Source organism: Patella vulgata, chromosome 7 (assembly GCF_932274485.2).
Source record: "Patella vulgata chromosome 7, xgPatVulg1.2, whole genome shotgun sequence".
Lineage (NCBI taxonomy): Eukaryota > Metazoa > Mollusca > Gastropoda > Patellidae > Patella > Patella vulgata.
Window position 1 is genome coordinate 58209745 of NC_065885.2, and position 27661 is coordinate 58237405.

At 34.3% G+C, this 27661-nt stretch overlaps 1 protein-coding gene across 1 annotated transcript in view; it reads right to left on the reverse strand.

Moving 5' to 3' along the window:
* The window catches only part of LOC126827515 (uncharacterized), a 118283-nt gene that overhangs the window by 7088 nt on the left and 83534 nt on the right, over positions 1-27661 (reverse strand). Inside the window, exons 5-16 of the mRNA XM_056102204.1 lie at positions 14279-14508; positions 13574-13618; positions 12332-12475; positions 9749-9850; positions 8705-8845; positions 7868-7928; positions 7573-7721; positions 6724-6738; positions 4155-4235; positions 3214-3406; positions 2602-2744; positions 1014-1129 (exon numbers count right to left, since the gene is read on the reverse strand). Coding sequence (XP_055958179.1) covers positions 1014-1129; positions 2602-2744; positions 3214-3406; positions 4155-4235; positions 6724-6738; positions 7573-7721; positions 7868-7928; positions 8705-8845; positions 9749-9850; positions 12332-12475; positions 13574-13618; positions 14279-14508 — 1420 coding nt within the window. The remainder of the gene's footprint in view (positions 1-1013; positions 1130-2601; positions 2745-3213; positions 3407-4154; positions 4236-6723; positions 6739-7572; positions 7722-7867; positions 7929-8704; positions 8846-9748; positions 9851-12331; positions 12476-13573; positions 13619-14278; positions 14509-27661) is intronic.

Consider the following 27661-nt stretch of genomic DNA (forward strand, 5'->3'; position numbering starts at 1 on the left):
ACACAAACTAGGTCATTTCGTGACTAACATATGGTTCAATTTTATTTCATTATTTCGCTTGCGCATAGGGGACTTAGCAGTTGGAGGAGACCCTATTCCCTGTTATGTATAAGTGGGGAATTGAAACCACACCACTTGACTAAATGACAGACCTTCTGATAGAATGCGCACATGTTAAAGGAGCTAAATCGCTAATATTTAGGACCTAGAAATTGACCCAAATGGGTCGCAACGCATATAATAATGTAATCTGATTGTATATAAACTGATTTACATTCAATTGTTTCCTTTTTGACTCTAATTTCAAATCAGTTATGTCCAGCGAAATACAGCATGTGTCTCAACCCTATAGCAATTTCTAGCGTCTGGTTATTCCAGTCTATTAAGCAGGCTCTCCAGTTGAATATGTCTAGCCTCGTTCTTTCTGGTCACTTGTTGCAAATGACGCTAAAACGCACTATGGTACCCATTCGTGTACCAATGGTAAAATGTTTATTTTGTCTTAAATATTGGATATCAGAAGCCTGCCTTTTCCTGGTAAGATCACAACATCAATGTTGATTTGAATTGACAAATAATTCGTATTTTCAACGGGTAAGACTTTGGATGATATTGAGTTAGAGACTTAGCTACTTTAACCATTGGGCCACCCAACCCCCAAGTTATGAAAGAGAGAGTTAATGAGGTTTAATGTCCACTTGACACAAACTGAGTAAAATGTATGGCATAATAATAATTCTTTATTCATAGACCCACAATACAATGAATATACAATAAATAGAAATGAAATCAAATGAGGTATAACATCCTACTGTACTGTATTCCACCTTATTGTTAGTTTTCATTTTTGAGTGACGACTTTGTTACTACAGGCCCGGGATTGTACAGCCCAGTGGAAGCTTACGTATTGTGTCTTGTCCTATATTTGTCTTGTGTAATGGTTTGTGTGTGGTGCAGTCCTCCTGCACTTACAGTTGGTGTACCATGCAGAGGAATAAAAATATAAAACTTACTTGTATGCCGTGGGTGGAAGATCAATATCATCTAATTTAACTGATGTTAATATTTTATTATCTTTAGCTTTACAATTCTCTAATTCATTTTTATAATTATTAGCAACAAAACAACTCTAGAATAGAAATATAAAAACAAATTTTAATTATTATAAACATTCCCATTGAGAGAGAGAGAGAGATATCGGGTTTAACTTCCATTTGACACAAACTAGGTAATTTTGGGACTAACATATGGTTCAATCTTATTTCAATAATTCGTTTGTGCATAGGGATCTTTAGCAGTGGAAGAAAACTGGAGGACCAGGAGAAACCCACGAGGTTGGTCAGGCAACCCTACTCCCATTCCCATTGCATATTTATCTTTTTAAAAAGTCTGGAGCAATCAATATTTACGGTTTTGATGTAAGTTTCATCACTCTCTCTAGAAAAACAATGACCACAGTAAACAGGAGAAAAAAATGACCAAAAACGAACTGTCATTACATGGAGCTTGGTCCAATTTTATTATTACAATAGTTATAGTGGACATATACTTGGTAAGCTGGTGACCATAGCGACCAGTACCGATAAATTTCACTATGTACTAAAACAAAATGACTAGTGATGAAAAACATTTTTGACTTGTGAAATGGAGGGCCCCTAACAGTAATAATCTATAGTCTGCACACAGCCTCACAAATAGGATTTGGACTTGTTAATAAACATAAAAATAAACATTGTTAAATAGACATTATGGGAGATTAGATAAAGAGCTGACAGTTTTCACTATAATAGTTAAAAACTAGATAATGTAAAGGCAATTTGCTGAAAATTTCAGTAAATTGATCCACTATGAACCGAGATTTTAGCAATTGAATTTTCGGCCTAGCCTTGACCATAATAACTAAAGTAGGATATCGGTAGGATAAAAAACTTAGTCTCGATTATCCATTTCATGATTTAATTATGAATGGAAGTCTAACAGCAAATCGGAACCTAATCCAATAAACATCGCCATCAAGAGTTGATTATGGTCTGGATAAGTTAATTAATGTCTAATAATTTAGATAACATTTCTGGAATAGGCAGATTTACCTCTTGCATAATGTATGTTTAATAAACATCAAATGATCTGACAGCCTACAGATCATGTGATCTTGAACAGTTCTGGGACGGCTCCCAGCATGCACGGGATCTCGTTCGGAGCGATGTATATGTCTTATACATGATAGAGTAAGTGATTTACTATGTAATGCATGATATTTGCAACAAAGAACTCATATATAAAATGAAATGAATGGGGTTTAATGTCCTACTATTCTGCTCCAACTGGGCTAATGAAGACGGGCATATGCCGTACAGTGTGCCATGAGTGAAATTTTCCCAAACAGCAGCATTACAGCCTTATATTGAATTCCAACTGTCAAGGGATCTTTCATGTGCATGCCAATGTGTAGATGGGACCTCAGTTTTTCATCCCATCCAAATGACTAGACAGCTGTCCTCGTCATTCCTTCCATCCTGCACCACTGACAAGGGGAAACCAGAACATCTATACAGCTGTTCATCTATTTAACATATAGAGGAATAAAGATTTTCTACCAACCTGTTCCATGATATATTTAACTATAAGTTGTTCAACACTGGATGAGAAAGAATAGTTATTTTCTAACAACGAGATAATTAAAGAATCTAATATTTTTTGTGAACCATACGGTAAGCGAGAAACACCACCTTCTATCACAAAACCTGAAAGATAAATGTATGCATAAAATATAACTTTGATATGTATGTTGACCTAATATCAGGTGTGGATCCAGAGGGGGGGGGGGGGACTGTGTGTATGTATGCCTACGTAATTTGGAGACGATGGTAGTATCATACATTGTCAACTGTCAAATATGACATCAATTTTTATTATGAATTAATAGGATCACATTGGTAATCATTTTCATTGGTGCAAAGCATTAATTGTGATATCAAACATGTCTATATCATTATTTCCCACTTTGAATGCCAATCCCATCCCACCATCTGATGATAAAGGATAAAGCATATGACTGACATTTTTGTAGCTGAGCAGGAGCAGGGGGGAATTAGACCCCCGTTTACGGTAACATTGGTAATATTTCTATTCTTTGTTCAATATATCTTTGTTATTTACCATCAAATATTGGTAATATTTCTATTAGTCATTTAATGTATCTGTAGTACTTACCATCAAATATTGGTAATATTTCTATTCTTTGTCCTATATCTACTATAATTCCTGATGTAGCTTTATAAGAGTAAAGTGAAAGTAGAGATTGTTGAACCATACAAACACCACATGTATGTAAATCATCTATTAATATATTCATCAAACCTTCCTTTAAATTATCACCTAAACTCTGTGGTGTACTTAACATCACCTACAATTAAAGCACAGAACATATCTAGTTTTGAACACGGAAAGGAATTATTTTATGAAGTTATTTTTGTCTCTTTGGTAATTTGTGCAATGCTAGAGGAGAATTTCTGCATAATTTCATCCAATTTCAACTGTCAATATGTACGACCACTTGTCATCCCTACAGGTGCTACCCTTGACCAATTGGAACCGGGCTGTGACCTGATGTGTTTACTTAAAATAATGACTTCTCCCTAGTCACCTGTTCTTACAGGCCCTCTACTCACACATTGGTAACATAGAACAACGTAACACAGGCTTGCAAATTCTTGAGAATCTTGTCCTCCCATGTTATTTTTCAAACCTTCTTGTTGAAAATCCAGTAGGCTACCCAACAGCTCAACTACGACGACCTCCAAAATAAAACTTTGAATAAAACAACCATCTTTCTGCAGACAAAACTCTGATCAACTTCCAAGTCCAAGGCAAAATCTCCTATTGTCTGCACAGAGAACAGAAGGTAACAGTTGGCATATATGTTTGTCATGGAAAGAACCTAATAAATTTTATGGTTTTAAACCAGGAACAGGTTTCATACAGGTTTATGAAAAAAACCTAAAGCTCTGCCGATTCGAGTATGATCCACAAATAAACTTAACATGCTTGTTATTTGAACAATAGTGCATCTATCGACAGACTTTCATATTTGAATGTCCTGGAATTTGCATATTGTCAGACAAGGCCAGACAATAAAAAAATCTGCAACTTACCCAATATTGTGATGGATTTATTTTTAATTCTTGAATTATTTTTTGAAATATAATTTTTATAGCTTTCCAATCTATTGTGAACTGGAAATCAAAAACACAAGTATTAAAGTAATTTTAGATGAAAATTTTGCTAGCCAATCAATTTTTCAAGTGTTTTATTCATCTCCTGGTATATCGGATTAGCCATACAATATTTTTCAAGGAATATAAAGATTTTATCATTTTTAAACTATAGATTATCATATTTATTGTTTTCAAACAAAATGAAATGAAATGAAATGGGGTTTAATGTCCTACTGTTCTGCTACGACTGGGCTAATGAAGACGGGCATATGTCATACAGTGTGCTATGAGGGACATTTTGCCTGGGAAGCAGCACTATGGCCTACTTTTATATCGAATTCCAATTGTCAAGGGATCTTTTACATGCACGCAATGTGTACACGGGACCTTGGTTTTCGTCCCATCCAAACGATTAGACAGCTGTCCTTGTCAGGCCCTCCGTCCTGCACCACTGACAAAGGGAAACCACGTTGGAAAATCTTGATGAACTTTCTCTGCCTGTTTTGAAACAAAAAGTATTTATTTTCTCTTCTTAACTACTTTTAGTTTTATGTTTTTTATGCTTTGAAATTTAAAACAAAAAATGATTCATAGGACACAAGTGGATATTTATTATCAAGACCAAAAATAACTTTAAATTAAATTTGGTTTGGCCTTAATCTTCAATTCATGTAGAAATCAAATATTTTTCAAGTCTTGAAAATAAAAATGTCCACAACAATAAATATCACAGAATATAAATCATGCTAATATCAAACAACATGCATTTCTCACAAATATTCAAAATAGATATTTATCTTGGAATTTGGATTTGTGACTGCATAAGTAATTTTTTCATGAATTTTGGTAGCTATGGATCACTGTATTGATGTCAATCTGGCAGTGATATGATGAAATCGGTTATATGGGCCGTGTTTCAACAAGGACATTGATGTTTTGTGCATAGAGAGTGATGGATAAGCCCCAAATTGTTATTCCCTTAAATAACATGCACCCCTAGTTCAGGGGAGTGGGGGAGTTGGGGCGTAATATTCAGTACTATTTATACAAAGCCTTTTCGGATTATCTGATGAGAAAACAGAAATATAAATGATATTATTATGCTTTATAACATCAGGAGGCCGGCCGGATCTGTACGCTGGGAATTCCCCCACAAGCTTCCCCTATAACCATAACCTTGCCAGTGCATTGCGCTAAATTCGTTTGAAGTTGCATTTAGCAGAAAATACACGTAATAAACATAATATCATAATGTAGAACGCAATCAATATTTTAATTAAAGTAACATTTTGTTGACAATCCTCAAAATGTTATAAAGCAAAGGAACTTCAACAAAACATCACTTTCAACTAAAATAGTGATTGTATTCCATATCATGTTATTGTGTTTATCAAGCAAGAATAAAGCAAAGTTCATTATAACATCAGTAATTATCGGGAAATCATGCTATCACTGTTTGCTCAATCAACCCTAACTGCCATCTGCGAGTACAAGCAGTGCCATTGTGTGTTCAAATCGCATTAGATGCATGCAGAAAGTTAAACCCGTGTGACACCTAAATAGTCTTGAAAAAAAACCTTAAAAAAATTCCTGCATGCATTTATAAATACAATATTCATGCTTGAAACACAACATTCAAACTTTGTGCCAAAATTATTTGTAATAAGTTAAACGAGGTAAATCTTCAAACAGTGTGTAGTGTATAACATGAACTTATTACCAAAAGTCTTTTATGGAGAGGGGGGGCTGCACATGTCTAACCTCGTGGGTTTTCTCCTGGTTCTCTGGTTTCCTCCCACTGCTAAAGACACCTACGCGCAAGCAAATTATTGAAATAAAATTGAACCATGTGTTATTCCCAAAAGGACCTAGTTAGTGTCGAGTGGAATTTAAACGCAGTCTATCTCTCTCTTTTATGGAGAGAGAGAAATATGGGGTTTAACATCCACTGGACACTAACAAGGTCATTTCAGGACTAACATGTGGTTCAATCTTATTTCAATAATACACTTACGTGCAGGGGTCTTCAGCAGTGGCTTGAAACAAATGGGATCAAAACTGTACCACTTGACTCAATGACAGACCTTATGATCTAAAGCCCTTGGGTTGGACCACTTGAACTCCCCTCCAACCATATCTTTAATGGACTAACCAACATCATAAATAAAATGGGGTTTAACATTCTACTTTTCTGCATCAACTAGGCTAAAGAAAACAGGCATACATCATGTGGTGAGCTGTGAGGGAAATATTTTCCGGAGAGCTGTAGTTCCACCTACTCTTCATCAAATTTCAACTGTCAAGAGATCTTTTACGTGTACATCAAATGGGTGAACCTGTGTTTTTATGTCTCATCCAAACAACTAGGCAGTAATTTCATGTTATACAATACAATAGATGTAGTGCCTGATAAATCTCATCATGCTATATCAACAATTTATATACAGCATTCAATAAACATCAACAATGTATACAGCATTCAAACAATGTTGTTAATTTTACTTACTATAGCTATAGATTCCTTCAATAAATATTTAATATATATCTCATTAATAGATTTATAATATCTCAATTCTTAAAGCTGAACTCTGATTACAAAACTATAGAAATAATTAAATAAAAACGCCCTAAACAACAGCCATACTTGTTTTCAATTTGTGGAATAAACATGGCGATCGCTTAGGGGTAACAAAAACACATGCAGGACACGCCCACATCCAGTATATTCCGTGTAAAGCAAAGTGTCCACATCCAGTTAACTAGTCAACTACCAGCTTACGGAAAATATTATTTTATTTTATTTAATTATTTCTGTAGCTTTGTAATCGGAGCTCAGCTTTAATTAATTCCAATTTTAATGTTTTATCAGAAAGTCAAGATATATAAAAGTTATCATATTATATAAAAGGTCCACTTTGAAAATTCTACTCTTTACAATGTATATTATACTTGTCAAATTCTGATTGTGATGTCATATTCAGTGAATATTCTGTATATGACAATAATAATACATTAATAAATTTATGTTTAATCAAATAGACAAATTTTGGTCAATTCAACATGTTATATTCAAAGTAGAAAGTATCAAATTTCTGATGACTTAATCAAAGATAATGTGAACTGGTTGGTTATTTAACATTTAATTAAGAAAACAAAATCAAAATACCAATGCTAGAAAATCTCCCGGCTTGGATTCAATTGGAATTAAGATAGACCCATCAATTTAGTTCGCGGGAAATAAAGATGGCAGCTGTTACATAGGGAGCAATACAGAGCGATGCAATTTTCAATTCGTCAGATCTTTAAGTTTCTCCCTTAATAGTATAATTCAATGCAAAAATGAAAGTAGAATTACCTTGTCTATCTTATTAGAAGGGTGGACTGGATGTATGAGATTTGAATTACACCGAACGTCTGGATGGTAAGCGTCTACACCTATTACTATATCACCATTTGTCTTGTTCACTGCTGCTGTACACGGAAAAAACATCTGTGGTAAGGAGGCTGAAAATCAGAACAAAAATTCTTGACATACATGTTGTATTTAATAGGTTGCTACAGAGTCTATCCTTAATGGAGCCATGGGTAAGCAACTCCAGGCTTTTAGATGTTATTTTCTAAAATTCAACTAGAATTAAAACTCAACTTACCATGTTCCCCTAATAATCCAGCTCTTATTGCACTGCTTCCCATATCGATAACTAGCACTTTCTATAATAAATACAAAAAATATATTACATCATATCAATAACTAGCACTTTCTATAATAAATATAAAAAATATAATACATCATATCAATAACTGGCACTTTCTATAATAAATATATTACATCATATCAATAATTAACACTTTCTATAATAAACATATTACATCATATCAATAATTAACACTTTCTATAATAAATATAAAAAATATATTACATCATATCAATAACTAACACTTTCTATAATAAATATATTATATCAATAACTAACACTTTTTATAATAAATGTCGCATATATATTATCATTTATTTTATTGTATATTTTTATAGCGCCCATCTTCCATGACTAGTGCTCACGTGCACTTTACAAAATATGGTATAGAAATTAAATATACAAATTAATACTTTCTATTAAAAATATCACAGGCATATTAAATATAATTTAATACTTTCTATAAAATTATCACAAACACTAGCATATTTAATCAATATAGGCTTCCCCTCAGTTTCTGAATAAATATTGTTTATAAAAAAAAATATAGTTAACCATATTAGAAAAGAAAAATTATACAACCAATGCTGTGGCGAGCAAGTGGCTTGCTAACAAGGAGGTCCTGAGTTCAGTCCTGGTGTTGCTGGCCGAGCAAGTTTCTTTTTCCAGAGGTGCAGGACAGAGGGCCTGACAAGGAACAGCATATTTATGTATGCAGATGGACAGGGGTGACATCATTATACTGAGTACTGTCCCTTTAAATGGGTTTATCAAAAATCTAAATAAATTTACCTTTTTAGGATGTGGTATAGATGTTAGAACAGGTTGAACGTAACATGCTTTCGTATTATCTAATGTTTGACTTTCTAAAGCTAATAACCACTGACCATATTCTTTATCTGTTGGTACACGGACCATTAAAAATCTTCCTCTCTATACAATAATAATATAAACACTGATTAATCTAGTCTACATTTCAGCAAATTTAATTTTTATTTTCATTAGGTTCTTTGCAATCAAAATTCAGTATTTAAATTCTAAATATACAATAATTTGATATTTCCAAGACGAACACTGAGAAGTCTGCAATAAATCATATTTGTGTTACACATATTTTTAGTGTTACATTCACTTTAACATTTATAGGGAGCTAAGGTGGCTCAATAAGCCCGTTTACATTACAAATTTTAAGCGTACCAGGCACGGTACCTTGCGCGGCACACTTCACTTTTTAGTAGTGTAAATGGGTCAATCTGGCCCATTGAATTGAGGTGGTCTCGGAACGGTGCCAGGACCGGCTCGCTTTAAATGTTCGTAGTGTAAACGCTAACTGGTCTGAGCACGGATTACTGCGGATGCGCCAAATGAACCTTGACCTTTTTTCCCCGCAAACTTTGACAGCTCTGTCATCCGTTCTGTGAAAATGGCTGCTCAAACTAAATCAACCATCATAATTGTTTCCATCTGGGTAATTTGTACTTGGCACGGTTCTGAGACCGGTTATTTTAGAGTACTGTAAACGGGTCAATTTCTTGAAATTTATCGCGGCCTGGTACCGTGCCCAGAACGGCACGCTTATCGCGGCCAAGTGTAAATGGGGCTATGGAGTCAAGTGCTAGCTAGCTCGCTAACCAGGAGGCCCTGAGTTCTATCCTGGTGTTGGCCGAGAATCTTCTGGCGTGGTTTCCCCTTGTCAGTGGTGCAGCACAGACAGCCATCAAGACTAAATTAAAAACACATCTGTATGTGTTGGAAATCTACATATTTGTTATTATAAATATCTGTGGACTGCTTCACTCAATCATATTAGCCACATGAGATTAAGAACAAACTTACCCCATCATCTATTCCTAGTATTTTAGATCCGAGATCCGTCATTTCTAATATCTTTCCTCCCATCAGCTGCACGCTATCACTGGGTTTATCCCGATTACCACTCTAAAATAAAAATATCATATCATAATCCGAAAAAATATAGATTTTAAAAATACGTAGAAATATCTAATATTGTAAGACAGAAATAAAATGGGGTTTAACGTCCTACTGTTCTGCTCCCATACTGGCAGGGCTGTCGGTAATTTTTCACACTTGATTAGCAGCACTGCTAATCAAAAAGTCCAATTTTGCCAAATTTGATTAGCAAATTTAAAAATTGATTAGCAGTTTTTCAGTTTCAACGTAAAACACCTAAATAACAAGATATTACTTTAATTCATAACGAATTGAAATATGATTAGATTCCATTCTGACTATTCTTAGATTTTTTAGCACTGCCACAAGTACTTGTGACAGTTTGTGAATGTGATGTAGACATTTAGTTAGGTCTTAGTCTTACGTCTGAAGCCAATTCTTGACAGTGACTTCCGAAGCCCCACTCATTTTAATTGTAATTTTTTTGTTACGTTAGAAATCTTCGTTAGAAAACAATTTCGTCTGCTTTTTATCGTGTATTATTATTTTTGTTCAATCGGGCGCACCTCGATTAACTAGACACACGCGATATAAACAATAATATTTTACGGGAATTTTTACTTTGATTTATCATTTTACAATACGTTAACATGTGTTTATTTTTTTTATATTTTATTTACAATACGTGGGAGATACACTGGATTTATTTCTTTCAAAATGAATATGATATAATTACTTGATGTCTCACAACGTGAGTGGTACTATTGATTCCCTATTTCCGGTTTAAAAGTCCCTATTCATAGAGTTATGTCCCTGTGTTATATAGTATTGTGTCTGGGCAGTTCGAGAAGAAAATGTCACACGGAGAATTCAGTTTTGTTTATAAAATTTTATTCAACATTTTATACACGTTGAGTAAGCCTTCTAGTCTTCAAAATGTGGATTATTCTTGTGTCAATATCCAAAATGACAGGCATATTAATGATTCGCAGTAACTGCGAATCAAAAACGTTAGATTTTAATTTTTGGTTAGCAACGGACAAAATATGTATCGCAAATTGCGCTGCGATACTGGTTGTCGGCAGCCCTGCATACTGGGTTAATGAAGACGGGCATATGCCATACATTATGCTATGAGGGAAATTTTACCCGGGCAGCGACACTATGGCCTACTCTTACATCAAATTCCAACTGTCCAGGGATCTTTTACGTGCACACCAATGTATACACGGGGCCTCGTTTTTTCATCCAATTCGAACGACTAGACAGCTGTCCTTGTCAGGTCCCTGTCCTGCACCACTGACAAGTGGAAACCACGTTGGAAAATCCCATTTAACTTTCTCGGCCAACACTGGGAGTGAACCCGCGACCTAAATGCTAGGGAGCCAGCGTCTTATTCATTTAGCTACCTTGGCTCCTTTCATAAGATAGACATTTGTAGAGATGCTATGGCAGTTTATCTTGATTACCACTCATAAAACATGTTTAAAAATAGAAAATATCTAATGTCTATGAACATTAACGAGTAAGAGTGTTAGGTAAGTTTGTAATTTTCCTTGTGTGAAATTAGAGCAATCAAAGTCTTGAATCAGCATTTAATTGATTGTTAACCCCTGGTTAACTACAATATAGTGAAAAGAGAGAGAGAGAAAAATGAGGTTTAACATCCACTTGACACAAACTAGGTCATTTCGGGACTAACACATGGTTCAATTTTATTTCAATAATTCGCTTGCGTAGGGGTCTTTAGCAGTAGGAGAAAACCCACGAGGTGGGACAGGCGAACCTACTCCTTGTCACAAAATATAGTGAAAAGTTGAATTTTTAAAAGGAATATCAATAGAATTCTGTTCAATATTTACAAAGATATGATGAATTAAAAATCAATCAACATCAGACAAATACTGAAATTGGGTCTCCTTTAAATCCAAATCAGGAGATTATCTACCGTTGATATTTTGATTTTCCTGAAGAGGGCTGCTCAGTCACTCAGGATGTTGCGGGTTCCTCTGCTGCTTGGTTCATAGGAAGACGACCAGTGTTCTTAGTAGCCTGTGTGCAGCTTTGTAGCTGTAGCTGCCAGTGTATCCTTACCTGCTACGTCAAAGCGCCCCCATCGCTACAGGGCTTTACGGTTTAAACTTTGAACTGTGAGTATAAAGCCATGAAATGCGCTAAGATTAAAACTTTGAACTGTGAGTATGAAGCCATGACATGCGCTTAGGTTGAAACTTTGAACTGTGAGTATGAAGCCATGACCTGCGCTAAGGTTGAAACTTTGAACTGTGAGTATGAAGCCATGACCTGCGCTAAGGTTGAATCTTTGAACTGTGAATATGAAGCCATGACCTGCGCTAAATGTAGAGAACTTGCGTATAATCCTCCACACTCTCTCGTCCAGGATCACCTGGATCCAGTGGCAAGACATGTTAAATAATCAATTTGAGTTTATATAAGCATGGATCAAGCGAATGAATATCAGTGATTGTAACTAGTGGGCCTACTTACTTCAAAATAATGTATCCACCCATCCTTCGCTTGAAAATAACGTCTTTTCCATGTTTTTAATAAAGTTGCTTTCTTTTTGTTCATCGGTAATTTTTCCATATATCCCTCCATTGATACATATTTATAGGATATATCTTCGTCCGTCTGGAAAACACAAGTCAAAATTTTAATTCATAGTACATGTACAAAGAAATGAAATGGGGTTAAACATCCTACTATTCCCGTGCCAATGAGCTAAAAAAAAAAGATGGGCATACCCCCATTCAGTGTACTCTGATGGAAACTGAACAAAACATCTTCTTCACGGAGTAATTTAGGTCAAACTCAACCAGGCTTAAACTGGGAATAACCTACTGGATGTAAATAAAGGAATACAGGAAAACAAATCATGAGGGGACAACTTTAATTATCTCCCTTTAGTCTTCAGACTGTTTATTTGAGACCAATACCAATCATATCTAAATAAGTTCACATTATAAAGTTTTAATCTATAACAATTTCACAATATCTAGGCCAAAACAATGTGTCCAATCTGCCGTAATATTTAAATATGCAAGCTTTTTTTTTTTTTTATTAAATATGGATGGTGTTTCAGAATCATGTTGATTCCAATTATCTCCCTTTAGTCTTCCAGATCCTACTGTAGTAAAGACAAGTAAAACGAAATTTTGAACTATAAAAAACGAAATAAAATAGGATCTGTGTTTTAACTAGATTGCTTTTACAAGGTTCTGAATAAGGATTTGTGATTTAGCTTTTTTTTTTCTTTTCTTTTTTTTTAAACAATTTTTTTATTCAGTTTGTCTGAATGGGATTGGGGAACAGGCTTAGCCTATGTAAAACCCCTCTCCCTGAATCTAGCTTTCATGTGAAGAACATCAAAAGAACAAGAAGAGAGAGAGAGAGAGAGAGAGAGAGAGAGAGTTTAACTTTCACATTACACAACTTGGGTCAAATCGGGACTAACATATGGTTCAATTTTATTTCAATAATTCACATGTGCTTATTAGGGGTCTTTAGCAGTAGAAGGAAACCAGAAGATCTGGAGTAAACCCACAAGATTGGACAGGTGATCCTACTCCTTGTCACCTACAACCAGGGAATCAAAGCCACGCCACGTGACTCAATGACAGACCTTATGATCCAAAACACACGAGTTAAATAATTCTACCACCCCCCGAACAACAACAAGACAACGAAGTGTACAGAATCAGGTTCCTAATTCAAAAATATGAAACTTACCTCTTCAATTAATTTAACGTGATAAAGTTTCTTCAATAGTTTTATCTGAAAAATACATTGATTTAAATAGAATTTATTATTTGAGAAAATAATCGAAAAAGATAAAAGATAGAAGGAAGTGAATGGGTTTAAAATATTGTCAACATAATAATCTGATCATTTTAAAACAGATATATTTATGGCAGGTTTTTTTTTTCTTTGGTTATAAGGTGAGGTGGAGCCTTTGGTAAAGAAATGAAATGAAATGGGGTTTAATGTCCTACTTTTCTGCTCCAATTGGGCAAATGGCAATGGGTATACGCCATCCATTAAGCTATGAGGGACATTTTTTCGAAACAGCAACCATCTCCGACTTCTGCTTTACTGAATTCCAACTTTTCAGGGTCTTTCAATTCGAACGATTACATGTAGGTAGACCTGGCCCTATGTCCTTCCTGTATCACTAACAAGGACAAACCATGCTGGACAATCACAAGGAACTTTACCAGCCAACACTGGGATTGAACCCTTAGACCTCTAGGTTAGTGAGCCAGCACCTTTATCACTGAGTTACTGTGGCTCCCATTTTGTAACGAAATCGAGGTCGGACAAACTTTCCTTTGAATTCCAAATGCCAAATGAGGGGAGAGTAATGTAAGATGACCTCTGAGCATTACAGGAAATATTGTAAATGCATTCATGTATTCTAAAAAATGAATAACTTACTGGATTCCACGACATTAAATTCATCCGTGGTGTAACGACAAGCACATCATCCTCTTCAACATCACCATTGCTTAAACCCGATTGGTTACCTTTCTTGATGTTGATTGGCCGTAATTTCTTGTCATCAGAATCTGATTGGCTAGTGACTGTAGATGAGACAGTTGTAATATTGAGTTTTTGCGATGTAGCGCCTGCTTCATCATTCTGTTTACCATTATTTTGAGACAATTCTGCAAATAAACAAAAAATTAAAAAATTAAAGGGGAATAACTCTAATTGTCATAGTAACATAAATGGATTCAAACCACCAAAGTAGATTATTTATAGACTATTTTATATTACAGGCTTTCCCTCCTTTTTTTGGGTATAAATTCATAGAGAAGAGTTTGAACTGATATCTTCTGCTAGGTTTTGGTGAAAACACATAATTTTTAGGCAGAAGTATAACATGTAGTTCAATATAGTATCTGCCATTTCCAGTTTGTGTATCTTAAAGGGGAAGACCAATGATTTTCAACAAGATTTCCATAAATATTTGTTTTCTTTAATCACTATGAATTAATTTACAAAAAGAATTTGTGTATTTATTATATGTTAAAAGAAAAGAGATTAATTTCATGTTTATAATATCATAATAAACAGTCCCTTTGATCAGATTTTTGGCCAACAAAATAGAGCGCTAAACATATGGCAAATCTGTATGTTTACTACAGAGACTAAAATTAATTTCTCACTTACAAAAACTTTTCTGCTTGTGTTACAGAGGGGATTATTTTTGAATATATATTTAAAATTTATGGAAACACTGTTCAAAATCATTGGTCTTCAGCCTTTAAGATTCCATGGTAGATATTTTTGACCATGAGTTCGAACAGGACAAAGGGTTGAGAGTTAATATTAAAGTCAAATAAATCTAGTAAACTTGACACAGCGATTTAGATAGTGTTCTACAGTGATTCAATAAAAACTCTACTTCATTCGTTTATTTCCTTTTCATTATTTCATATATTCTGAGTAATCCCTTCATAAAATAATTCATCCATTCATTCACTCTGATATCTTATTCATTTATTCTTATTCATTCAATCTTTTATTATGGCATGTATTTCTTCCTTTATTTACTCATTCATTCTTTCATTCATTTATTCAGACATCTTTTAAACAAAAATATTCCTGACCATCTTCTGTTGTTATTTCATTTATTTATTGATAATGTACATGGTTTGTTCAGTTATTTCATTCATCCTTTATTTCATCAATTATTATGTCACAGATATGTTTTCATTAAATTTACTGATTCATAACAGTACTCATATGTAATGATATGTAAAAATGAAAATGAAATGAAATGGTGTTTAACATCTTACTGTTCTGCTCTGACTGTGCTAATAAGACTGGCATACGCCATACATTGACCTATGAGGGAAATTTTGCCTACTCTTATATCAAATTCCATCAGCCAAGGGATCTATTACGTACACGCCAACAAAATGAAATGAAATGGAGTTTAACGTCCTACTGTTCTGCTCCTAACCTGGGCTAATGAAGACGGGCATACGCCATACAGTGTGCTATGAGGGAAATTTTGCCCGGGCAGCGGCACTATCGCCTACTCTTATATCGAATTCCAACTGCCAAGGGATCTTTTACGTGCACGCCAATGTGTACACGGGACCTCGGTTTTTCGTCCCATCCGAACGACTAGACAGCTTTCCTTGTCAGCCCCTCCGTCCTGCATCACTGACAAGGGAGAACCACGCCGGAAAATCTGGATGAACTTTTTCGGCCAATGCAGACACACGCCAACAAGTGTAATGATATGTAAGATGATATGTAACAGTATTTATCTAATTACTAATTCATAACTATATGTAGCAGTATTCATTTTTTTTACTGATACCCGAACAGTAAGGGCACAGACCACTCAAATAAAATGGCCAGGGTCCATTTGAACTTTCTATTTCATTCATCTAATATTTTCTTCTTTTCTTTTAGTTTTTATATACTTCATCTATATTTATGTTCAGTTATTTTATCATTTATTTGTTTATCTATGAATCTATCTATTGCTTGTCTTGTATTCATATACATTGTGTTGTCTCCAACCTAATTTATCTTTGAAGACACTGTGGTTCAGTGAGTATGATATTGCCTCACTGAACCAGGAGGTGCTGTTAGTTGAGAAAGTACCGAGTAATCTTCCAGTCTGGTTTTCCCAGAGATAATTTGGTCTAAACAAAACTGATACTGTGTTTTCAATGTTTTGTTTGTCAGTTACCTGGAATGTCACATCTGCCAAACATGTAATATTGTTACACAACATCATGGCATTTTGTCAGGTACATCATACCATATAACCAATGTTGTATCTGTTATTATAAAGAAGCTGTTATGTTTAATAGTTTTATGTAAGGTATATGATGCAGTTATACAAGAGTATTAAATACACTACAGGACACCATAGTGTGATCTCAAACCATAAAGTAATATATTTTCTGGATCACAAGATTTATTTCTCAGCAGGTTGTTTAACCTCAACACAACATCATGTGATGTATGAAGTATGTTATACAAACAATATTGACTTACATAAATATCAGAGGCCTTTTTCAGGAAAACTTAAATGAAGAGAAATGGGGTTTAAAGTCTACTCAACACAAATTAGGTAATTTTGGGACTAACATATGGTTCAATAATTTGCTTGCACTTAGTGATTTTTACCAGTGGGAGGGTCAAGAGAAAACCTACAAGGTTGAAGAGGTGACCCTACTCCTTGTCACGTACAAGTGGAAAATCGAAAACAGCCACATGATTCAATGACAGACCTTATGATCTAAAGTGCCCACGTTAAACCATTCGGCCATCCAACCCCCTTTAAATCAATATGTTAACCTTCTCATTAATCTAAAGTCCTAATGTTGATCAATGTAAATTGGTATTAATTTAATATCGTACATGTTGATCAATGTAAAGGGAAGTAATTAGTCACATGAATCATGATATATTATAAAAAGGCGTTTGTTAAAACAATAAATTAATCTTACAAGTTTCCTGTTTCATGACACATTTAGGTTTAAATAAACAACTACGACTGCACTATGCACCGGGAATCAGCCATCTTGGAATTATGATGTTGTATCAAAAAACAAAGTCCATTAATCAATGCGAGAGAGAGAGAGAGAGAAATTGGGTTTGACGTCCACTCGACACAAACTAGGTTATTTTGGGACTGACATATGGTTCAATTTTATTTCAATACTGCTCTTGCGCATAGGGGTCTTTAGCAGTGGGTGGAAACCAAAGGCTTTGAAGAAAATCAATGTGGTTGGACACATACAACTGGGGAGTCGAAACCACGCCAGTTGACACAATGACAGACCTTCTGATACAACGTGCATGTGCTAACCATTCCGCCATCCAACTCCCCACATTTCGAAGGGTATTCTCTCAAGCTTGAAAACATTGAGAGAATACTTTTCGAAACATCACCTCAATAAATCAGTAATTGTTCTTCCATAAGTATGTGTTGTAGTTTAATACATATACATTGTCCTGTGTGTGTAAAAGACCAAAATTCGCAATAAAATTAATGATTTATTAATAGTTTCTGTTGAGTGGACATTGAACCCCATTTGTTTCTCTCTAATAGTTTGATTGCGTCTGGCAAACCTGACACAAAAAAACACACCCTGTCCAGAAGTTATGGGTTGAAACACATAATGTAATGTTTATGATATGTTTATAACTGGTGGAGATTTTAACTAGTTAGCGTTAAAGATGATATCGACTGGCATCAGTTAGTATCATCATACCGTGTTTACAGACGTCAGAGGCGTTAGTAGACTACCTGGCAGATATCCAGGTAACTTCACATAATGTTCCTGGAGAAAAACTCACTCAACCTCAATAATTAATACTGCAGGTATATTTAAGTTGGTTTCAGGCTTTCATTATCAGATAAATTTTGCGTCTTTTCCCACGGCTCAACAAATATACAGTAATTAGTGAGTAAATAGGATATTAGTTCATGTTAAAAAATGTGTAGAAATAAAACGAAATCTTTGCCCAGCCTAGACCTTGGCCTCATCACTTAATTAATGAGTAAACAGGATATTAGTTCATGTTAAAAAAACATGTAGAAAGAAAACAAAATCTTTGCCCAGCCAAGCCCAGACCTTGGCCTCATCACTTAATTAATGTCTGTAAATAGATTCAAATTTTAAGAATTTAATTGGAACAAAATTTAATTAGTCGTCAACACTAGACTTGGACGCTTAGAGACTAAAATATGGCATTTTTCAGTTCAATGGGTAGATGTGCAATTCGAAAGAGAGAATTTTCCTGGACATTGGCGTTTCCATCTGCTATCAAATGACAAGGGTTCTTTCTTGTACACACCACTGTGTTTAAACGTGGAACTCAGTTTTTTTATTCCTATTCAAACAACCGGGCACACTTTCCATGTCAACCACGCAGACGCAACCTCTACAACTGAAGGCTAGGCATAAGAATCCTGGATTCAAAAGAGAGACGTTCTAATAACGAGTCCTGTCCCCTTAAGATTAGACTACCACGGCCCCCTACTTCTGTAGAACTGCTCAGCCTGTCTGAAATTATTGCCATGAGACCTGACTGACGTCAAAACTGTACTTCTTTCAAAAGAAATAAAATAGCGTTTATTGCCCTATTTTTCTGCACTGGGCTAATGAAATGAGGATCTCCTCATCAGATATATAAATTAAAACCACCAACAGAAAATATACGTTTATTTAAATTCAACAAAATATATCTACACAGACTTACGGTACATTTATATCCTACCCAAATATTTCATAAAATGAATTCAAAACTTAAAGAGACATACCATATAGTAAATATTTACTAGGACCATAAAATTAATAGTTTAATACGTTTAATACGCCTTCATAAAGCCAAGCGATCACACAGACAATGTTTTGTCGCTTAAATTGAAGGAAAAAGCAATTGTTAACCAATAAGCGATGTTTATATAAGCAAATTGCCAACGACGGATCATAGATTGCTATTGTCGTTGATAACGCGACGCGTAAAAAAGCCTCTCCAATGGATGACTGCCATTTTGTAAAAATTGTGCCATGAGAAATTTCTTGTGCAATGTACAATATCAGAGCGATGATCAATCCTTTTTTCACTGAATATTAAATCTATTTGATATCATTTGATATCGGTTAACAAACATTGATATCCACAGCCAACACACAATATGGGGACAATTAAACAAATAAACTGTCAAAGAAAATCACCCTGTGCGCTATCTTAATGAAAAACAAAAAATCTGTTTGAATTTAACAGAATCATACATCATACAAGATCACTGTTACTTTGAATTGAGGTGTGATGGCTATTATTCCATCCAAGCCATTTTAAAAACTTCAAAATTATCCACCATATTGATAAATCTGTGTAAATTTAACGGAATCATACATCGTACTTATAAAGAACACATTTTATACAAGATCACTGTTAATTTGATTTGAGGTGTGATGGCTATTATTCCATCAAGTCATTTTAAAATCATCAAAATTATCCACCATATTGGCTCGCTTGGACATAAAGCACCTGTCAGACATAAATTATCACATAATGTATGTATTACAATATAAATGTTGTGTAATAATTTGTACTTGACAAAGTTTGGGGCAGGTGCCTTATGTCCTGGCTTGTATAATGATTTAAATTCATGACACAATTTTTTTAATAATCTCATCACTGTGAATCTATATGTACAAGTCACTCGATGTATTTATAATAGGTACTCCAAGTTATATAGCATAATATAAGCAGAGTAGTACAGTTAACTGAACCGTATCGTTATGCTCCTGGCTTCAATAATAAATTAATACACATATAATATTACATACAAAAAATTATCAGAATATTTACCATGTGAAAATATTAAATAATATTAAATAATATTAAATAATATTGTCAATTTACAACGTCAGTAACTGTTCAAGGAAGGGAAAATGAATTTGGGTTTAACGTCCTACTTTTCTTCACCGGCTGGGCTAATAAGGACTTTAGAAATTAATATACAGTTATTTTGTCTATGGTCACCTGCTCTGGAGAGGATAATTTCACCTGAACAGTGGCATTTTTGCCTACTTTACATCGTTTTATGTGTACGTCAACGTTTTCTCTCTCACATTTAAACAACTAAGCAACACAGTCTGTCAGTCCCACAGGTGTTACACTAGCAATTATTAAAACAAATTATCAAACTATACAATATATAATATTCTTCTCAAATTACTAGTAAACATAAAAACAAGCTGACAGGTATTTTAATTAAATTTTATCACGGATATTACATTCAGTAAAAGCTATAACTTATTTCTCCCTACTTAATTACTATTCACAAACTATATTACATGTAAAACTATTTTAAAGATGCAGTATGTCCGTTCTTGTTATAATCGTTTAAAAATAGATAATGAAAAATGAATATATTCAAAATATGAGTTAAATTACTTTAGGCCATTCTGAGCAAAGTTATAAATGTTTAAAGTTTTGACAAGATTTAACCTAAACAGTCTTGATTGTCAAGTACTATTGCTACGATAATAAACAAAGTTTTGATTATCCATCTTAAAGTTAAATTATAAAATGGCGATATGTTTTAATCCATTTAATATCTCGGCCATACAATGACAAAGAGGGTTGATTTAAAAAAAAATGGCTAAATCTTGACTTATATAATATTTAAATACCTGCAATAGGTAGATTTAGCTCTTACATAATGCATCTTTAATGAAAGTTATAAATTATTTCTCCCTACATAATTACATGTAAAAAAGAAACAACACAAAATATAATCCTGACTACAAAATAATGTTTAAGCACCTACATTATATGTATATATATATATTTAGCACCTTTTAACTAAGACTTTAATTTATACACTAATAAAACATTATAATGCTTTTGTAATACATTGTTGTGTTTTTTTTTCATTTCTCCAGGCGATGAAGAAATGAATCCGCATAATACAAGGCCACATTTTTTTAAATGGCTATATATTTTTACAAGATGGAAATTAGCAGCATCAACATCAACTCTGCACAGAATTACAACTGCATTGGGTCAATTGGTTAAAACACAGATCCTATTTCGTTTTGTTTTTTATAGTCAAAATTTCGTTTTACTTGTCTTCACAACACTAGGATCTGGAAGAATTGTTATGTAACAGGCGTTCTAGTTGATGTGAGGAATTAGCCAATGAAACAGTCTATTACGGCGAGTTTTTGGCGTTCTCTGCACAGAACTGTGGGTAAACCCCTAGAAACGTCAACCCTGATTGATTAATCAATGTCTGATGTCATGGGGTTGTCAAAAGCTGCTTGTACGACCCCTGACGCGACCTTCCACTACAAGTCAGATCTTCATGTAGTTTAGGCCATCAAAAGTATAAAAAAACGAAACGAAATATAGATCTGTATTTTAATCAGATTGAGATACTGCATCAAATTTTATGTCTTCATAAATTTATTACTTTCTTCTGCGCTTTGGAAAAAACCCCAAAATCTACTTGAACTCTTCATCACTTGAGAAAAAATATTCAACACTTATAGTTAATGTGTGTAAAATTTAAGTCATTTTTTGTTTCACCTTGTGCAAATTATATTTTAAACAAGTGACGAAAAGCCACAAATAAAGAAACGTTCCGGTACGCTTATTCTGTTTACAAGTAGAACAGTTGGTGGTGTTTTGAAGATGTCAATTATAACAAGTTTTATTGCATGAGAAATTTATCCACCCAATTTTCAAATCACACCCATCAGCCATAAAACATAGCCAAGTCTTAACAAATCACATTTCTGGCAACTGATGTTTTCATGAGCCAATTTTTCTTTGATTTTTCATCAAACGGCTTCTCCCAGTATACTTTCTCATACATATATCTTAGAAAAATAAATTATTTTAACTTCAGATGAGGTCTTTGCACTCAAATAATCCTGCAGATGTCAATCTAAAAGTTTTTCGCCTCATACATCAAGTACAAATTTGTTTATTCTTCTAAAAGAATGAAAAATAAGGGAATGTGTATTTTTCAAGATTTGAATTTGATAAAAATAAATATTCAAATAAAATTTCAAAATCAAAACATAACAAATAAATACATAAATTTTTGTTTAGAAAATCAGCTGCCAAATAAATAATTCTGATAAATTTATAATACTGCTCAAAAACCCAATTTCTTGAAAACAAAAAATAAATCTTTCAATCTTTCAATAAGCCATGTTCATCAGTAAATATTGCCATTTTAATATTTTTTTTATCTATATTCACCTGTTTAGACTTATCATTAATTATATTGACCTTACTGTACAAGGTCCTGTTTCTCGAAATCTTAACTAAAGTTAAAATCCAAATTTTAGTAGATACTTCAATTTTGATTGGCTAAGCGCTAAAATCATCCTAATATTATCCAATCAAATTACTAAAATCTGGATTTTATCTTAGTTAAAATTTTGAGAAACAGGGCCCAGGTACATGATTTTACAAGTATATGAATCTAATATCAACACTATCGGTAATTACAAATTATGTTGAGATTTATTCATTAAAGGCCCATTTTGAGTTTAATTTCTTTCCCATAAATCTCATGATAGAAAATCTAATTCTTTCATTTGTCCTGCCAATGGCCCAAATTCTGCACACATTCAAAGAATATTTAAAATGGGCAACACATTCAAATTAATCATCAATTGTTTTATTTTCTACAGAACAATTTTGATGGGCCTTTAATATTTCTGTTAATGGGGCCCTAATCTTAAAAACTAAAATAATCTAATAAAACTGACGGCTCATTGGCTGTGCACTAAAATCATAGCACAATTTTTAGCTGTTGGCCAATAAAAAGGCTGCATTCTTAAATTATTATAGGTTTAAAGTTTTCTTGAAAAGGGCCAAATTAGTTCAGTTTTGTAAAGTTATTAAAATCTTCAGATCTATCCTCCAGAGTTACTAAAATCCCTGAATAATGTACAATAACATACCATATATATCGACAATGAAGATTTTAAATTCAATTTTAAATTCATTATGCAGATTTTTTAATTTTAAATCCATTATGTAGATTTTCAATCTTAATTCCATGATGAATTTTCAATTTCAAAGCCATTACAGATTTTCAAATTTAAATCCATTATGAGCTTTCAATATTAAATCCATTACGAATATTCAATTTCAAAGCCATTACGAATTTTCAGTTTCAAATCCATTAGTAAACTTTCAAAGTTCAATCCATTACAGATTTTCAATTTTCAATGTTAATATTTGAAAGTCTAAATCCTTTATGAATACAACAAACTACATTAACTTATTATTCCAGTTCTTGAAATCTTCTGATTCATTAGTCCAGTTTCACTTACTGATTCTGAATTTGACCACAAATCAAACGCGGCACAACTTTCTTTATCTGATCCATGAAATTCACAACAAGGTTCATTTTGGTCTGAACAATTCAATTTGTCAATCGTTTCATTGAAAGATAACTCAATATCTTCTCCAACAGGTTGTAATTTGTTTCGAATTTTAGGTTTCCAAATTGTTTTCATGTCCTGAGAGAACCCACGCTGCAGATACTTCAACAACCGTCGTGAACCAAAATTACCATCTTTCGTTAAACACAAATGATTTTGTAAGAGTTCCATGTCTTCCTTCTGAGATTCGAGGCAAACAAAATCGCACAATGAATCAAATTGTGCATCAAGAGTTTTTGTCTTAAGGAACTTGAGACAGTAAATTAACTTAATATTTAATCTTAGATCCACACCGTCCAATTCAAGATCACGAATCAAATCTGAGAATTTCTCCATTTGTTGGTACATTTCGGTATTGTCGCGGTAATAATGCACAGTCTCGACATGTTTCACTTTCTCAAGTTTCGATTTGAAAATCTGCAAATTTTCGGTTATTTTCAAATTAAGGAGAAAGCCGTCCAAGAAGGAGTTTATTTTTAATAACTGTTCAGATCGATCAATGACCGTACTATTATCTAAATGTTCAAATTGTTCTGATAACAGAGCTAATTCCTTCTTTAACCGAGCACGTTCGCGCATTTGAGTAAAGTCCTGATATATTATAAACATTTGTATTTTATTGCGATCTTTGTCTACGAGAGTATCAAACTGTTCAGAATGGTCGATTCCTGACTCTGACGTGATCATACCATAAAGACGTTCCTCCAATGTCTGAGAAGAACTATGGACATCAAATGTTTCAACATTTTCTGTCCATTGCTCCGATTCTGTTTGTTGCTTTGCATTTTCAGCAGTCACACGATTGTCTAATAATGTTCTAGTTCTAATGTCACTTTCACATTTTTGAATATATGCTTCATCGTATCTTGACGAGCGATTATTGATGTCAAATGAAGTCATTTCTGTTCTCAAGCTGTCTTCGTTTTCATAGGCCTCATCTTTTGTTGACTGATCTGCTATTTCGTATAACTGAGTTTCCCTTCTCCAATCTTCTCCTTCATTCTGAAGACTCTCTTGATCCTGTTGATCCCAAGATGTTATGTCTGTTGTGGTTTCAGTTGTCGTTGTCCAATGTTCTTCCGCTCTCCTCTTTTCTTGGTCTTCATATTTAGTGTCGCTACCATCATAAATATACATTGTTTCAACACTCATAGAAAGATCTTCTATGTCTTCTTTCGTTGATTCTGATTCATCTATTTGTTCATTCACAGCAGTAATGTAGGTTGTTTGCACTGATGACGAATAATCTTTGTCATCATCATCTTGTTCTTCTATGACTCTTCGATGGACTTCATCCTCTCTTTGTTGATTCCATCTTGTTGTTTCTGAGTAATCTTCATCACCTTCTTGTTCTTGTTTCACTCTTCGATGGACTTCATCCTCTCTTTGTTGACTCCATTCTGTGGTTTCTACGACAGTTTCTGTTGTTGTGGTCCATTGTTCCTCATTTCTGTTCCTGATCTCTTCTTCATATCTATTATTACCACCATCATAAATATAAGTTGTTTCAACACTTGAAGTGAAATCTTCAGCTTCTTCATCAACAGTCTCGTCTATTTCTGTGACGTAGGTAGTTTGTTTTGATGACGTGTACTCCTCTTCTGCTCTGTCCAATCTCTGTTTCAGCTCATCATCTTCATACTGGACATTTGTTCCATCATAGATTAAAGTTGTCTCTGTGGTTGTCGACCATTCCTCTTCTGATGTTTTCTCGTTTGGTTGTTTTAAAGATTGAGCATGTTGAAGAATTGTATGGAGTTGTTCTCCTGTTTGGGATTTTTCAGTGATATTCAGGTCTTGTTCAAAACTAGTAATGTCTTCTGTTGAGTTTACTCTTTGTATACCAATCCTTGCACCGTCATCAATTCCCATCTTCCCATCTGAACTTCGCATTTTTTCTGTGGTGCTCAGCTCCTTTTCAAAACTTGTTATATCTTCTGTTGAGTTTACTCTTCGTATACCGATCCTTGCACTGTCATCAATTCCCATCTTCCCATCTGAACTTCTCATTTTTTCTGTGGTATTTAGCCCATTTTCAAAACTTGTGATGTCTTCAGATGAATTTACTCGTCTTACTCCTATACAAGCTCCATCATCAATTCCCATATGATCCACAGACTGTTTTCGGAGGGTAGCAACTTCTTCTGTCATTATGCTTCGTGAGAGATTTTCAGTTGAGCTTGCTCGTTGTAAGGTTCCACCCACGTCCACATTTAGATAATTTGATTCTAGTGAAGTCAATGTTACATCAGAGTCAACCTCGTACTCTATGAATCCTGTAAGATCTTCTGTGGAATCAAAAAATTCAGTTTTAGTCACCTTTGTCTGTTCGATGCTGGTGACAGATTCAGTTTCTAAATTTTCACTTGAGATTTCAGCCACGCCTTCGATGTTGTACACATTCGTTGTTACTATTTCATTGTTTTCAATCTGTGTAAAGGTTTGTTCTTCAAATTCTTGAAATTGTAGTGCTAATTGTTCAGAAAATTCCACCAGATCTTGTAGGTTGTGAGCCGCAGTAAAGCTTGTGATATCTTCTTGTGAGTTAACTCGGTTCATGGTGGGACCTATGGTGACCGATTCTGTCAGACTGCTTTCATAACATGATTTTTGAAAGGGTGTGCTTGTTTCCACAAAGCTTGTCATATCTTCTGTGGATAGTGCTCGTTCTAAATGAACACTACCATTGGTTGGTTCACCCATTTCTCCAAACATCTGTGTCTTGTAAACAGTGCTGTTGGCGTCTTCATTCAGGTAGCTCGTCATATCTTCCGAAGTATCTTGTCGAGCCAACACGTCTTTCCCTGATCTTGTCAACGTGTAGTAACCACTCTCTGTGTCGCTTATTTCCGAGGTTGGTGACAAGATGGAAACATTTTGCGAGGATGACAAATGATCGACTTCTTCTTCACCTGGTATTTCAACGTTGACTTCTGCTGTACAAACAGCACTGTAAGTAGAACTTGAATCGCAGGAAATGTTAAGAAAATCGGATTCTGCATGCTCCATATAAGGGTAAGTGTCATATCCAGATTCTTCAATATCGTTGACCTCCGCACTACAAGAAGCTTGGTAGATGCTCGATGTGTCGGAAATAAAACTGATATCGTTTATGTTGATACTTTCTGTCGACCTGTCCCAACGTGATTCTGTCTCCATCACTCCAAGATTATGCTCTCTTATTTCTATGACTTCATTTCTTGTCACCCACTCTTCTGGACTGGGTGTTCGATCCCGTACAAACTGAAAGGATTTTCCCATATTCTCGTTTCCCTGTTCACCAAGAGTTAGATTCCTGTGATGAATGGTTTCTTTTTCAGATGAAATATTCGCATTAGGAATGGGAAAGATGATTTCCCTGCTATCATTCATATTACTTACATCAAAAGATTTTGCTGTTGCACCATTCCGGTGGTTTGGTGATGGCAGGGGAGATAACCTATGTATACTTGAGTAGTTCACGGTCGTTTGTGAAAACAAAGTATTGTGTGATTGGGCAAAATGTGTCTTGTGAGTGACATCCTCTATTTCACATGTGTTCACATCTTGAATGTTCGAAACAGACTCTTTTTTATCTGAACCCGAATGTCTTTGCTGTGAGACTCGGAATTCAGAAATGTTCATGCCATGTTTTTGCACTTTGCTGATTTCTATTCCATTGCTGTGACGGACTTCTGCAATTTTTTTATTTTCGTGTAAATTTTCCATACTGCTGAAATTAACTTCCTCTTGTTCGCTAATAGTTTGCATTTTATATCTCGTCAGAATAGGATTTTGGTTTTTTACAACGCTAATCTTCACGCCTGAGCATTGAACAGCTTTGAAATCTTCCGGATTGTCATAAATTTCTTCTTCATAA